Here is a 16,191-nt window from a genome sequence, read left to right as displayed (position 1 = left end):
CTAATAAAGCCCTTTTTACCCGATTATGGCCCAAAAATAGTGTAAAATACATTTTTGGGATTACCGGTATCCCATTAAAGCCTTTTTGGAATCTCAAAGACTCTACAGTCGCTATGTATGTATGTATCCCACTGATAATACCGGGTCAAAAGGATGCAACCAGTACCGTATTTTTGTTTTGTTTTGTTTTTGCCCCGAAATTGATATTTTTCCCCCCATATCAAGAAAGCTGGCTACGCCCCTGATAAACAAGTCTTAAGTATTAATATTAAAATTCTTGAGTATGTGCCCAGATCTCGCTCTCAATTTCCAGTGGCATAGCGATGGTGGGCAGGTGGGAGCATGATGTGCCCTGGGCGCCACTCTTAGGGGACGCCAAATTGACCAATTCAGCATCGATTCTGCGCCCCTCTAAACGATGAAAGTCAAAATTTTCGCGCGCTTCGCACGTATTTCAGGACACAGTCATTTGAAAGATCAATTTAAGACTGATATTCAACTTCAGTATAACCAAAATTAATGAGTGGTAGGCCCTATTTGTGCTCCGGGCGCAATAATTATTTCAAGAATCGGGAGCGACACCTATCCTTAGCCCTGGGTGCCACAAGCCCTAGCTACGCCACTGTCAATTTCTCTTTTTTGTGTTACTTTTATTTATTTAATTATTGGTTAAAAGAATGAAACATAATTTTCAAAAAATTAGAATGCATAAATTGAAATTAAACTTCATACAAGCCACAGAATGCGAAAAACACCTTCAACTTTAATGTTTTTAGGAAACAGGCCTATTATAAATAAATGTATGAACAAACATGTAGGCCTATAATTGTGACTGAGTTTGCACAAATGGAGTAGCCCCCTCCCCAGACTGTTTTTAACCTCTTGGAAAAGGGGGGGCAAAAAGTTTTGTATGTCTAAAGAGGGGGGTCAAAAAAGTTTAAGGTTCTCTGGAGGGGGGGGGGGTCAAAAAAGTTTTGACTCCAAAAATTCCAAGTGCCCAGTCCCCCCCACCAAAGTATTTATGAACGGTCCCTAAGTGGACTTGCCCAATGGGCAAGTTGAAATTCTAAAATTCTGCAAGTCCTGGGTGTATAACTGTACATCCAGGGTGCATGAATGATAATCACACCATTGCTACCAAACCAATCCTTTCATTTCTTCCTTGTAAATATCTGGTATCCAGCCTATAGATGAAGGAACCATCTTCACAGTGCTTTTTCCTTTCACAGTTCGCTCGTAATGAATCAGCTGCTTCCAGAACCCTGGATTAGGTCTAATCACTGGTCTCCTACCTCTGACATACGTGTGCGCTTGTTTCAAAGTCATGTGTTCGTATTTCATAAGATACACCATTATAAGCGATGCTGAACGACTACGGCCTGCGTAGCAGTGTACCAAGCAGCGCCCTCTTGCTCTTTTCACATTATGTATCTTATCTGCGATAGAATCAAAGTACATGGATAAATTGGCACTTGGTGCGTCATCTACAGGTACCCGTATGTATTCGATATCTTTTATATTCGATGGTGTGGGTACTTGAAATGACAGAGTAGCGTTGACGACACATGTGATGCCTTTCGCCCGGAGTGCTGTCGGACTACTTGCACCGTAGGCACTTGTGAGATATAATTGGTCAGTTATTTCACTGATGTGATGAAGTTGGGAGTAGCGTATAGCCATGTTGTCAGACTGCCGGGGTGGGGAAAAGCAGCACCTCAGTAGCGACGTCAACGTGGAAGATTCTGTATGAATTGAGAAAAGATAAAATGATAAAACTGGTTAATTATTTTGACTTGTTACTCTCCATGTATACATGCACATGAGCACAAAAGGCAAAAGGAATAATTTATAATTGGAAGCATTTTCTACCAACCAGCAACTCTAATAATCTCATGAGATTTTCAACAAAATGAAATTTGTTTCTAGTTCTTTTGGCGTTCATTTTATTATTGTCAGAACTGGCATGTTGAGTTCATTTGGATTCATAATAGAAAACTGCAGTTCATTTGTAAAGACCTAGAAAAACAATTTGTAATATTTGCAAGCCATTTGACAAATGGTACACATTGTAGCAGTTTATATTGGGGGTCCCCCAGCTTCCGCAACGATTAGTTACATTGGAAAAATAGCCCTGGCCTTTTGCTAGCATGCTAGTGCTAGTTTTGCAGATAAATTTTGTTCCCCATACAAATAGGATCATTGAAATGATAAATTGAGTGATTTTTGATTGGGCCTTTTTTGGTGACAACTACCGATAATGGGTCCTTAATAGGTTGTAAAAATGCTAAATGCTTCACTATTAAATGACACCACGAAAAAAAGCTTTTATTTAATAGTTAATGGAAATTACAAGTTATTAATGGGTAAATTTATATTAATTCTGTGAAAGCTACATCCGGATATAAAACTCAGCTCTCAAAGGAATTTGATTTTTTTTCAACAGAAATTTCTGAAAACACAGTGCTTAACTGTAATGCTGGTTTCTGATCAAAATGTTGGCAAAGCTACGTACATGTTTGTTTACCAGGATATACTTTCAATCACAATATTCTGTACAAATAGAATCTATAAATATTTCACAGTAAAATATATAACACTGATGTATGTGACTACGTGGCTACAATAATATTTATTAAGAACCATTTTACTATCATTTTAGTAATTTACCAATGTAAACTCACCAGTCTGTCCATACATTTTACACTAGTAAAACTAGCAAGAAATGATCAATTTTAACTGCGGAATACTGACAAAAATGAACTAAATTTAATGTATAGTTGCTATCATATCTTAATGTTTACATTATTTATTCATAAGTACAATGCAGAAACAAATTGCTTAATTAGCTATAAAATTTAGGACACTCCCAGTTCTAGATACAAGTCGAGAAAAGAAGCTGCTGGTAGCAGGGTTCGATTTTACTTGTGTCGTGGATGGAGTAAAATGCTCCCCATTTTGGACAACCTGCTACACAAATAAAAGCTTGTATAGCATTATTTTACAATGTAAACATAATCATATAAATATGCTAATATTATAAGAACATCACCTAAATAATATTTTCGCTAAAAATTGCTATGCAAGTTTTTCAAAGTAAATCGAACCCTGGCTGGTAGCCACTGATTCTAGTTTTCCATGAGCACATTCATCTCCAGTGGTAGCAGCACCAGAACAAAATAAAATTGGGGAGGGTGCACTGGGGGAAAAGTGAATTTCAGGGGAGAAATCAACCAATTTTGCACAAATTTGCCACAAAAGGTGGACATGTTCATAATTTTGGGTTTTTATTGGGGTGGGGGGTGGGGGGGCAAGAGTTCTGACTGGGGCATTTCCCCCACACTCCTCCCCCTGTCATCGCCATTGTCCATTTCTAACATTAGTTTTTAAACTCTGTAGGCCTGTATAATGTTTGTTCAGGTATAGGCGGAAATTATTCAGCTTTTGTTACTCCGCCACACGCTCGTCAATAAAGTCACAACCCCTAGCTACGTTACTACAGCTAGTGACGAATCTTTAAAGACATTGGAGAAGATGAAAACATTTTTTTATTAACATGAAGTTATTCGGTAGGTCTATGGCTTTCAATACCAAAATTGATTAGCACTGCACCATGCACATATAGTCTGACGAGTAGGACCTGTTTTTTTCTTAATTAGCAACTATATACCGGTACTCAAGACTGATCGCTCAAGACAGATTAACTGCGAAAGTCCACTAACTGCCCCACACGAAAAAATTTCGGGCGGCGCGGTTACCGCGGTACAAATTAACCAATTCAGCGTCGATTCTGCGTCCCCTCCAGCAAGGAAAGTCAAAATTTTCAGCACAAAATCATTTGAAAGATCAAGACCGATATTCAACTTCATTATGACCAAAATAAATAATTAATGCGTGATTGGTCCTATTTGTGCAAATTTGCACGCGCTCTGCTCCCAGAACTGGGGAGAGGTGCCATTATGTATCCTTAGCCCTGGGCGCCATAACCTCTAGTTACGCCACTGTCCTACACGTCGGACTATGCACATCCTTGATCAGGGGCACCCAATCTACTTTCACCCCCGGGCACCCTGGCCCAAAGTTACGCCACTGGGTGTAATAAGCGTGTCATTCATTATAAACAACTGAACTAATGTAAGCATTGCACCCAACTGTGTGCATGCCATTCTGTATCAATACATGCCTTATAACTTTTTTTTGCAACAAACCCTTTTCATTAGAAAATGTGTCACAAAAAATGGTTCATTTAGACGAGGGGTATAGAGGTTTTCCACTTCACCTGGGGGGGCACTCCTACATAGGCCTATATTGACATACATCATGTGCCCATGAAAAGATCCTGGTATTTTTGGCAAATCCTACACCCAATGACCCCGTTTTTTTCAGTAGCCTACACTGAATGACCCGCTTTCTTGAACAATTAGTCCTCAAAATTGGAATTTCGGCGCGCTTTGAGCGCATTTTGAGCAAAATTTCTCCAATTCTCCACAATTTCTCCACATTGTTCAGTGTTCATCACAGTATTATCTTGCTATCTTCAGTAGATAGCAGATATCTGCACTGTAATTACCCGGTACTAATTATTCAGATTCAAAGCAAACTTAAAGCCATATTATAACATTTTCAAACAAAATAGATTAGCATTTTTTGCCATAAAATGTTAGCTTTTACTATCAGATATATCCCTTTTATTTTTGAGCGAACAACTACGGCAAAGCAAAGAAAATTGGAATTTACTACCAGCGCACATGTCGCCAATACGTACCACTCCTTCGGTCATGTTGTGGTACGACCCTTTGTTGTGTATATCACCGCCCCCATACGCAGTGTACTGTGTGTTATGAACATCGTGTATGCGTTCGACTAATAATTCCATCGTAATAATAAAGCGCCGAATCCGGCGTTTTATTCAAAATCTCGGATTTTGACAAAACTACAGCACCTAGAGTCTTGATTTTGCAGGGTACATTGGTTTAATAAAGTACAATTTAATCGTGTAAAAAAAGGAATTTTAAAAATTCAGTGAGGGCGTCTTCCTCAGCAAATGTTATAATATGGCTTTAAACAATGTTTTGGTACAAATGCCCTGTGAAAGACTAAAGCCTGAAGTGCATTTACAGTAAAATTAGTCCCAAACAAAAATGTTTGGTAGACTCATAACCGGTGCGATCTTACCTTTCCGATGTTGATTAAGATACTTCTTGCATCGATCCGAGATGCGGAAAAAACCAATAGTCATTTTGTCCCACATAAATGAATAAATAACAAAACCCCGATCCCCGGTGGACTCACCCAAAAGGTGACGTCACACCATATGATAAATCCCTTATCCGACTTGGGATCCCCTACCGGACCAAACTTGTAGGGGGTGGCGGGGTCGGGATAATCAACATCGGAAAGGTAAGATCGCACGGTTATGAGTCTACCAAACATTTTTGTTTGGGACTAGACTCAGTACACGGTCGATCTTACCGTTTCGATGTTGATTAAGATACTTCTTGCATCAACATCTGAAAGATCGATCTAGCAAGTAACCGACGGATGGAGGTACAAGATTGGTCAGCATCTGATCAGGGATCGGGAGCGGGTAACGATGGTTTTCGCGAGGTCAGAAAATATTTTCCCCCAACGGTCGGGAAACATAAAAGACCACGCGATCACAGACATAAACCTCCTTACTTAATAAGTTTGGTGGTTAAGAATAGCGACACTGGTTCTTACCATGCTGAGTATTCTGTATAGTCTGAAAACCTGGTACCCGTACACCACCGTATTATGATCGCCGAACAATGTCCCGGTAAACCTCCGCCCGTCTCTGATTACTAACGTAAGCGGAAGTATCGTGAGAGAAGGCGAAGGTGGCTTCGGGACACCGCCTGCTAGATCTCCTCAAGGGACAACCGAGCGGTATACCCAAGATGATGAGATAGCTCGTGTCGAGTGGGTCGTGGGACGCGAAACCTTCGCGATTCCCCCGGACCCCACCAACACCTGGACCAGCCATTGCGACAGCGGCTGGACCGAAAGGCTCTGTAAGGGTGATGAATGCGGTCGTGAGTCCCTCGCAAGGCTTGTGTTCGGAAGAAATAGTGCTGCAGCGCCTTATCGGACACCCCAGCCTATCTTTGGCTTCAGCCGAACCTTGCCCAACCCTGGGGATTGGAGAGGGACGAATGTCGGTATGCACCGCGCCCGTTCGTAGTCACGAGAACAGAGCGCCGAAACAGTGTCGCTCCAGTGTTTGTGAACACGGAAGCTAACCTCGAGACCGTGTGCAACTCAGCACCGCCGTCCGAAGCCAACGCCAAACCGGAAAGCCATCTTGAGAGTTACGTATTTAAGCGGCGCTTTTGGACGGAAGGTCAAAAGGGTGACCCTTAAAGTAATCTAAGACTGTGTTGGGATCCCTAGGAGGATCACTTTCCTTTTAGTAGACACTCGTTGAACATACCGTCGAGGCGTAGACTAATAAGGTAACCATCGGCTATGATAGTCGACCCGTCTCGAAACCTCGGTGAATGGAGAGGACAGCTGACTTATAGCTGGCCCCAGTGGCCCGCTGAAGTCTTGCTTGGAACTTTTCTGTCAGAAACTCCGGAACTAGCAGCACAGAGGCTCTAGCGGGAGAGCTATTTGTCTCATTGCACCAAGCGTAGTATGGAGCCAGACTCTGGCTATACGCACGGAGGGTAGACTTCCGTCTAGCCCGGCGATGAGAAAAAACAGCTTCTGATGAAAAGTATCCCTCCGCTGCGTGTTCCCTGGTAAGGGCCATGCAGCTAACTGCAGGTGCTCTAGTGATAGACTGGGTACCTCCGCTCCGGGCATCCGGAGTAGATCTGGTACCTCGGGGAGTGCCAGCGGCCTTGCCGCTAGCAGAATGACAATGCAGTCTTCCCACCCGATCTTGGCCACCACCCTCATGAGTAGTGAGATCGGAGGGACTGCATAAGCTGTCAGCCCTCCCCAGTCTATGGACAGAGCGTCCACGGTGAATGCTTGGGGGTCCGCGACCCTTGAGCAGTACACCGGCAGTGGATGATTGCGATGAGATGCGAACAGATCTTTCGAGGGGTGGTACCTCCCCTTGAAGATCGTCTGAGCGACCTGCGAAGCAAGGGACCATTCTGCTGGTCCCGACACCCTTCCTCGTGACAGATTGTGCGCGAGGATGCTGGTGACGCCGCGATGTGTATCGCTCTCATCGTAATCTGCCTGAACTTGCACCACCCTATCAGGTGTCGTGCATGCAGGCTCAATCGTGGTGGCCCGGAGTCCCCTTGTCTGTTGGGGTAGGCTACCACGGTTGTGTTATCCGTCAGGACAACGGTATGTGATTCCACGATCACCTCCTCGTAAGCGAGGAGGTTGATGTGAAACTCTGTCTCTATGGCCCCATAGGCCCGAGCGGAGTCTCCGTGGATGTGGACCCCCAGCCCCGTTTTGGCGCTATGGTCGTCACTACGTGACATACCGGGGTGCAGGAACCTGACACCCTGGGTCAAATTGGGCTGATGGGTCCACCACCAGAGTTCCTCTCGCGCGATCTCTGACAACGGAACCGCGCCAGATATTGGGTGACGACTGGGCCTGCAAGAAGGCTAGAAGGTGTAGTTGGGTAAGCCTAACGTAGAAAGCGGCAGTACAGTACGAGGTCTACCATACTGGCCATTAGGCCTACCACCTTCATCCATGCCACAGCGGGTTTTGCCGAGACTCGGCCAAGAGTCAGGCACACCGCACCATGTTAAATCACCGCTCGGGTGAGAGCACCGCGAACCCCTCCGTGAGGGTGATCTGGGCCCCTACAAATAGTGGTGTCTGCGTCGGGACCACGCTGGACTTTTTGAGCTGATCAAAAATCCAGGGTCCCGCACCCACGGACTATCAACCCCATGAGACCCGTAGTCTTCAGTGGAGTGCGTCCGTATATGAGCCAAGCGTCCAGGTAGCAACTGATGTTGACACCCCTGTGCTTCAGGTGCGCTGCCACCGCTCTGACCAAGAGTGTTAAACACCCTGGGAGAGATGGACAGGCGGATGGCGGTATCAAAACTGGTAATTTTGATCCTGTACCTAGAAGCGCAGATGCCTCCGATCTTGAGAGGCGATTGGCATATGCAGATAGGCGTCCGAGAGATCTAGCGATGCTGTTCCCATGCCCCTGATGGGGCAGGCTAGCACCGGGGCGAGAGTCCCCATTCTGAACCTCTTGGGCCTGAAGAACGTGTTCAGCGGCCTGCGGTTCCGGATGGGGCTCCCGTCGCCGGTCTTCCTTGGAGCCAATGGCTCCAAGATCACCCGTAGAACGGGGGTAGACCGGGACAATCGCCCGCTTCGTGAGAAGCTGTGTGATCCCTGTCAGTAGTGCCCGACGCTGGGGGCCGTCTGGCGGCACTACTGTGGACCTCTGAAATGTGCAGGCGAATGTGGGGAGACTGGGTTGCCAGTCTGTAACCCCCACTCACCACTGACCATACCCAGGCACGCAAAGAGATGGTTTCCCACCTCTGGGTGAAAGCCATAAGCGGTCGATCCACTGGGAGATCCCCTGTGGAAAAACCGCTGAGCCCCCAGGAATGCTCTGCCTAGCTTCCCTTGGAAGAGCGCTTGCTCTTCCTCGGGGCTTGCCAGCTGTTCCTGTGCTACCCTTGCGCCTCCCAGAAATGGGTGCTGCAGAGGTAGTGGGCTCGGGTACTGTTGGTGGTGCACGGCCTGCTGAAGTCGGAGCTCCTACCCATGGTAAGGGCAGTTTCCGACCTCTTCAGAGTGCTCCCGTTGGTAGCTTCTTTGCACGGTCCTCCACCGTGGCGCAGAAGCATCCAAAGAGAAAAAGGGACCCTGCCTTTCCATCGCGTTGAGCGATTGGAGTGGCAGGCCCCTCCCAGCTGAGTGGACACCCTATGGGCTAGGCCCATGGAGCTCTCGGTGAGGCTAGCTGTTAGCACCGCTAATAGGCTCACCCCGCGGAAGAGCTCAGATGTTGTCGGAGCGTGATACGCTTGGCGACATCTGGGTCCCTCTCGGATCCCCTCAGGTAGGTCTCGTGGTCCTCCCGCGTTACACGCAGAGGAAGCGTGCAAGCCCGCGGCGTCGTAGCTCTACTGAGCTCGACAGCCCTACGATATCCACCCGTGAGGTTTGCCGGGAATGAGAGTGCAGGCGTCCCCTGTGAGGAAGCAGCAGCTGAGCATCCTACTGAAAGGATCCCTGGTCCTCCTCCATGGACTCCCCCTTAGGGGGTGTCCGGAGGAAGATCAGTGCTGTTGCTCCCCTCGCGGGGCAGCGGGGGAAGGAGACTGTAGTGATGTCACTACCGGACTCAGCTTCCGACTCCTTTCCCTCGCCCACAGTATCCGTATCATGCTCTGATGATGACGGTAACTGAGGACGGGCATCTGAAAGCGGGTAAGAAGGCATAACCACTGTGTGGCTCGCCGACTACCTGCCAGCAGAAGAGGGAGTACTCCCGCAAGACCCTGAGGTATCCGCCATGGCACCACTGGGTCCGCATGCTCTCGCAGCCGTCGTCCTAGCGCTAGCAGCACGGGGCCTACCCTGATCAAGATCTGGGTTAGCCCCATGCCGGCTGGCCTGGTCAACAGCTGATGATGGTACTGCGTGGCCATCGCTGGCGACACTTGCCACGGTGCTAGGCCGTGGAAGAAACACCCTGCGGCGGGTACCACGGGGCATACCCCGCCGGCAGCTGACCCTGAAAGGATCCGCCACCAGGGTAACCCCATGGTACTGCAGTACCAGCACCGCCTCCCCCTTGTTGCCACAGAGACTGTGGCGACTAAAGCGGTGCTGCGGTACCGGTGCGGTATCAGCGTGGGTACCCGTGAGGGTTCCCAACTGTGGACCGCTGTACCCTCGCCACACTGCGTTCCCTGTTTGGGGATCAAGCTGTGTGCTGGCGTGGTACCGGCCCTTGCGGTACTAGCGTAGGTGCCCGTGAGGGCTCCGGCTGTGTACCACTGTACCCATGCCTCACTGCGTTCCCCGCAAGGGGATCAAGCCGATGTGTATGGGTACCCCGCTTATACCGGCTGTCCCTTGGCTAGAGGGAGCTTGCCTAGGACCACGGGTAGCTGAGCGTGCATACCCCGATCAATCACCTCGCCACCTGAATAGGCAGCGTCAATCAATGGAGCTATGCCCTGTTGATTTGACAGTGATCGATCAAGAGAGGGTAATTGACCCATTGACGGTAATGGATCACCCACGCTCCGCTGGCTCTCGAGGACATAAGTGGGTTGTTGATCAGCTAGGCTGTTCAAGCTACTTACTGTACCCTCTAGAGCTTCGCCCAAGGTCGCTGTGTGTGGCGGACCACTCACGGCAGCTATGGGCGGGTGCATAGCGGCTACCACTGAAGTCAAGCCGTAGCTCGTCTTTGTAGCTGCCACCGAATGCACCTGGGTCGCTGTCCCGTGAGAGACTGCGAGCCCAACCCCTGAATAATCGCCAGCCAGTCCCTGTGGACAGCCAGCAGCTATTCTAGGGCCCAGGGTATCACTCGGCGGTCCCGCCATGGGGCGCTGCCGTGTGACAACCCCAGTTGGTTCTGCTAAGACTACACCCACAGCGTTAGCAGCGGTATCGTCTCTCTGCTGAACCCATGCATGCTAGGGTTCAACCCAGGCAAGCCGGGTACCCTTGCATGCTGCCCGTCGCTAGCTACTACTGTGGCTGTTTGAGCCCGTGAGACATGCCTGCAACAGGCGGGTGTCCTCCTGCTAAAAACCCGTGAGGATTTTCGCTAGAGGGCTGGTATCCTCCTGCTACAAAACCCGCTAGGGTTTTCGCTGGTGGTTACCGCTCTGCTGCCTGCTACTTTGCTCCGGACGTATAGTCAGTGCTTTCGCTGGCTGCTGAGCCTTTGGGGGCGCTTAGCAGTCCCGAAGGAACCGCCTGCTTGTCCGGGGACCGGAGCCCCTTAAGCAGACCTGCCATGACCCATAGGGGCTGTCACAGCAGAATCTACCGTGTCGACTGGTATCCTCCTGCTGCAAAACCCGCTAGGGTTTCCGCTGGTGGTTACCGCTCTGCTGCCTGCTACTTTGCTCCGACGTATAGTCAGTGCTTTCGCTGGCTGCTGAGCCTTTGGGCCGCTTAGCAGTCCCGAAGGAACCGCCTGCTTGTCCGGGGACGGAGCCCCCTTAAGCAGACCTGCCATGACACATAGGGGCTGTCACAGCAGAATCCACCGTATCGACCTTACCAGTGCCCTTGGTAGATTTCTTCTTCGTCTTATGGCGATGACGGAGCCTATCCCAATCGTCAAGCTGGAACTCGGAGAGTCCTAAGCAAAAGAAAGACATCTAGAAGATCGTGAGCACTCCCTGGGTGAAACAGAGCGGGTGTGGGTCCCGCTCCGTCACCAGGAAGGGCAAGCCCGACAGGGCCGAGGCGGCGAGGAGAAAAGGGAGGGGGCTACCCCCAACACGCGACTCAAGCCCAGTAAGCAAACCTGAGCACGGAGGCTGGTCGCTAACGTTAGTGGTAAAAGTAAGGACTGGCTAACTTTATTACTAAAATGTCAGACGGGTCCCTACCAATCCCCACCGTATGAATATCTGATTAACTGCGTCTTTATTGGACGGTAATGAAGACATAACGATAGAGTAATCACCCTAACATAGCAACAATAACCTACCGTACATGAAATACAATGTGTATGTACAAACATCTATTGTAACTTACAGGCTGCAATGGTTGTTTTACGTGGGAAACAAAATGAATGGCGTCAACGAGCGGCCATTTTGAATTGCTCGTGTGTCCCGTATATAAACGGAGGCACGATATGTAGCTAAGTTTTGGATCGTTTTTTGTCACTTTTTCGCCAGAAAATGCCGTCAAAACTATCCTCAGCCGAACAATACCGGTTTGGTTTTACCTAAGGTGTGAAACTACAACCGTATATCTCGCCTTTGGTCGAGAATTGATACACAGTGCTATGAACAATCGATAGGCACGTCTGTGTCAGTCGGAGACCAAGGAGGATAAGGACGATCATATGGTGTGGCGTCACCTTTTGGGTGAGTCCACCGGGGATCGGGGTTTTTGTTATTTATTCATTTATGTGGGACAAAATGACTATTGGTTTTTCCGCATCTCGGGATCGATGCAAGAAGTATCTTAATCAACATCGGAAGCGGTAAGATCGACCGGTGTACTGAGTCTTAACATTTATTTAAAACAGGGGTCCGGCCCTGTCAATCCAAAATACTGTCAATCCGAACCACCGCTAGTCCGAATTTTTAGGGTTTAGGGTTAGGGTTATGTTTAGGGTTAGCATTAGGTTTAGGGTTAGTTGTAGGGTTAGCATCAGGTAAGCTTAAAATTCAGACTAGCGGTGGTTTGGACTGACGGGGTTTTGGACTGACGGGCGGGTGTACTCTTAAAACTGAGGATCTCCAGTTTTATTCGGAGTTCACCGATTTCCTTTCCTTTCCTTTCTTATACTTCCTCATTTGACTTTGAGCTAAACTGGAAGTCCTCTGGAACTTAAAGGAAGTGATTATATATCAGAACTGGGGATGGCCCCCTTCTCTTTTTGAATAGCTCTGACACTTAATGTGCACAGGATTTGACTCTTCCTGTACACGGGACCACCAGCTTTATGTGACTTTCCGAACCACAAGACACCGTTCCTACACTACGTATATCTGCATGTGCTACGTAGTGTATGGTGGCGAGAAGGAATTCTACAATTATATTCCATGTACTGCTTCGAAGTAGATCGAGCCTGCTTCACACTTTCAGAGAAAATATCTCTGATACACTAACCTATTGAGTGCTTGATAAACACATCACATGCGTGTGTATCATAGAATCAGTGACGCACATAAACTGTATGCATATATCGCTATTCATGAAACGTCTTGTTTAAGTACATCCTATCAGTTGCGTGAAGCTCTGCTAATTATCATGATAAAAATACGATCGGCGAGATGATTCACGCATTGTAGACGCTGCCCGGCTTGATGCATAAAATGTAATGTGTGTACCGTATATCGCTAAATTTGTCTTACGTCCAATTGATGAAGTCTCGAGACGCAACATCGCAAAGTTGCAAAAAGCATGAAAAGTGAGTTCCAGTAAAATGAATAAATTCCAAAAAACATTCACTCATTTAATCATGATAATAATACGATCGGCGAGATATGATGCACTAGGCGCTGGAACTAGAAATAGCAATTTTCTTCATTTTAACTCATTTTGTTTGGCTACAAACAACAATGTGATCAGTATACCTACTAGTGAAGCACTTGAAAACTAACAGTTTTATAGGAATTTATTTTTTATACAAATCACACATGGTCATGTTTTTTGAGGTGGGACCCACTTGCGTCACATCTTGCAATTTGTCAAAAATCAACTCCTTTTTTGTATTTCTGATTATATTTCAAAAAGTTTTCACCCAAACTATGTAAAATTATATATTTTGAGAAAGCATATATTGTCAGGATTGCAAATCTGTTAAGTTTGAGTGGATATACAGGGTGAGGGTGTGTCAAAAAATATACAGGGTGATTCCATTGAAAAATACCTAAAACATTACATTTCTTTACCACTCCAATATTTCTACATAGTATATTAAATTGGAAAATGAACTTGATATTTGGAATGTACACAATTATTCCTTTCATTAAATATTTAGTTTGCACTATATTTGTTAAGCCCATTGTGTTATACAGGGTGTGAAAAGAGTTGCATTTTAAATTGTTTAATTTAATGAAAATTTTCCCTAAGTGCCATTTGTAAGCAAATGCACTTAAAATTTGGAAACAAAATACCGTCTACAGTTAAAAAGAATTGCTATAATAAATTAATATCACATTTAAATATCCAATTCCATATAGGGTGTTTCAAAAATCAATTAAACAGTGAATAAATTGTAACAATGGTACATGTACATGTAGGCATATAGATGCACAATTAGCCTACATCAATAAACTATTTAACAATAACAAGAGATCATATGTCTGTATGTCATCAGATTAAATCCTTTGACTGCAATAATCTCCTTTGAGAAGATTTATTTGATAGATATTTCAAAGATAAAACAATTTAAAAGATCTATTTATGACAGATGAGATTTATTTTCATTCCTTTCTTCATGCATGCAAAATTTAAAACCCATTGTATTGCATGACAAGTTCCCCTGCATTAATTAAAAGCTCGTTAAATCGATCCTTAATTACTAAGTTTATTAAGATTAGCTAGGCAATTATAGTTACAGAAAGTTTAAAAATAAGATTAACATTATGCAAATGCATTTTTACTTCTACTAGGCAACTAAGTGCATAAATTTTATTATTGAACACCAACTTCTCATTGGATTTACACAGAGCTCCTCCTCTACCGGCTCCTCCTCTACCGGCTCCTCCTCTACTGGCTCCACCCCTGGCTAATTAACTTGATTAAGCGGTTGTAATTAATTAATACATTTGTTCAACTGTATTTGTTATTATTTCATTAGATTAATAATTTATCTTCAAAATGAGACCAAAAACATTTCTTCATGGTAGATTTTAGCAAAAATATATGAAGAAGAAGAATAATTTTGTTGGAATATGTGACAGCTCCACCTTTTTTGGGTGTCCACCTCAAAAAACATGACCACATTGCTTTAATTTGCACGCTATATAACAGCGTGCGTGATTGGTCGAGAGCCGGGCATAAACAGCGTTTATGCCCGGTGTCCCGGATGTGAGATCGCCGGGTAGGGAAAATTAAATACAAGGAAAATCATGTTTTTCAATAAATTTCTGTTACTCATAATTTTTTTTTATCATTTTGATGAAATAAGAATCACAAAATGTTCTGGTATGTATGAACGGGTTCATTCATATATTTTCATGACTAAGCGGTTGTTTATGCCCTGCCTCGGGCGGCCGGCCGCAAGCGGCCTCTCCTCGGCGCTGCTCGGGCATAAACAACCGTTTTAGTGTTTGAATGAACCCCTAAGTATGTCAACTATGTCTGTGATATCATAGATTTAAAATACCCTCTAACAATGTCTATTACACTCAGTCTAATGATGATAATGCAGAATGTACTATATTAATTTATTATAAACATGTATTGTAATTGTATAGGCCTACCTGTGCACAATCGATGAAGCAATTCAACCAGGCCCAGGGAAGTGCAAGTGCCACTTGGACTTCGTAAGGTAGGATGTCCGGAATGTGAGGCGCTTCTTTCGCCGAATTTTTACACCTCTAATTCAATGACAACTTTATCTCTGTACTGTACATAAAAGTTCAGATGACCCGCTGACAGCCTTGCTGCAATAAGAACATCATCAGATTATATTTAGCCGTTTACTTGGCTTTCGATGACGATGACGACGACGTTCATCACAATTTTTTCCTTGCCGGATTTTTGTTTTGTTGATGAAAAAGGTCAGTCAAAGACGATTTAGGGACCTTGTTCAAATAAAATTTCCTTTAAACAAGAATAGTCTTTAAAAAGACAATCGTCGATGTGGGACTATTATTTCATTTGGTTCACCTTCTCAGTTTTATAGGGCCGTGCAATAATTATGTGTACTCCCGGTCTGGTGAATTATAGGGGGGGCAAAGATTTTTAGCAGGTCAAAAGGGGGTGCAAGTATTTTTAGCAGGTTGAAAGGGGGGGTCAAGCGATTAAATTTTTGGCACAGATAGGCCGGTATTTTTGGGCACCTTTTCTATATTACGCCCTAAAAAGGTGTAGGAAAACATTAGGAACACATTCAAATATGCAAAATTTCCTGCTCGCATTATATAAGACAATTTTAGGTTTTAAATTCGGGTTCCCAAAATCTTGCATGTGTAAGGGGGGGCAAAGAATTTTGGCACGTCAAAAGGGGGTGGGGGCAAAGGTTTTTTGGCATGTCAAAGGCGGGGGCAAGCGATTTTTGGCAGACCATTTTGAAAATTCACCACCCCGGGGGTACACATAATTATTGCACAGCCCCTTAAAGCCATCCGGGAAAGCCATATTATACTCCCCCAGCCATATTATAACATTTGCTGAGGAGGCTGCCCTCAATATTTTTCAAAATTCTTTTTTTACATGAAACCAATATATCCTGCAAAAATCAAGACTCTAGGTACTAGGTGCTGCAGTTTTGCCAACTATCCGAGATTTTGAATAAAACGCCGCAGCGCATCGTTTTATTATTACGATGGAATAATT

The 16,191-nt window shown here is 45.5% G+C and overlaps 1 protein-coding gene across 1 annotated transcript; it reads right to left on the bottom strand.

Moving 5' to 3' along the window:
* Positions 1 to 1,038: 1,038 nt before the first annotated feature.
* LOC140144010 (dual specificity protein phosphatase 14-like) lies at positions 1,039 to 15,410 on the bottom strand. The gene is made up of 2 exons (XM_072165837.1): positions 15,114 to 15,410; positions 1,039 to 1,742 (listed from the first exon to the last, which is right to left on the bottom strand). Exon 2 carries the CDS (start codon positions 1,678 to 1,680, stop codon positions 1,135 to 1,137), a length of 546 nt encoding a protein of 181 aa, XP_072021938.1. The 5' UTR covers positions 1,681 to 1,742; positions 15,114 to 15,410; the 3' UTR covers positions 1,039 to 1,134.
* Positions 15,411 to 16,191: the final 781 nt, after the last annotated feature.

Source organism: Amphiura filiformis, unplaced genomic scaffold (assembly GCF_039555335.1).
Source record: "Amphiura filiformis unplaced genomic scaffold, Afil_fr2py scaffold_37, whole genome shotgun sequence".
In the NCBI taxonomy this organism is placed as follows: Eukaryota; Metazoa; Echinodermata; class Ophiuroidea; order Amphilepidida; family Amphiuridae; genus Amphiura; species Amphiura filiformis.
Note: the sequence above shows the minus strand (reverse complement) of the source record. Positions and strands in the feature narration are given on the sequence as shown.

Excerpts from the sequence above, each read along its gene's own strand:
- LOC140144010 (XM_072165837.1), bottom strand. The coding sequence starts at position 1,680 with ATGGCTATACGCTACTCCCAACTTCATCACATCAGTGAAATAACTGAC.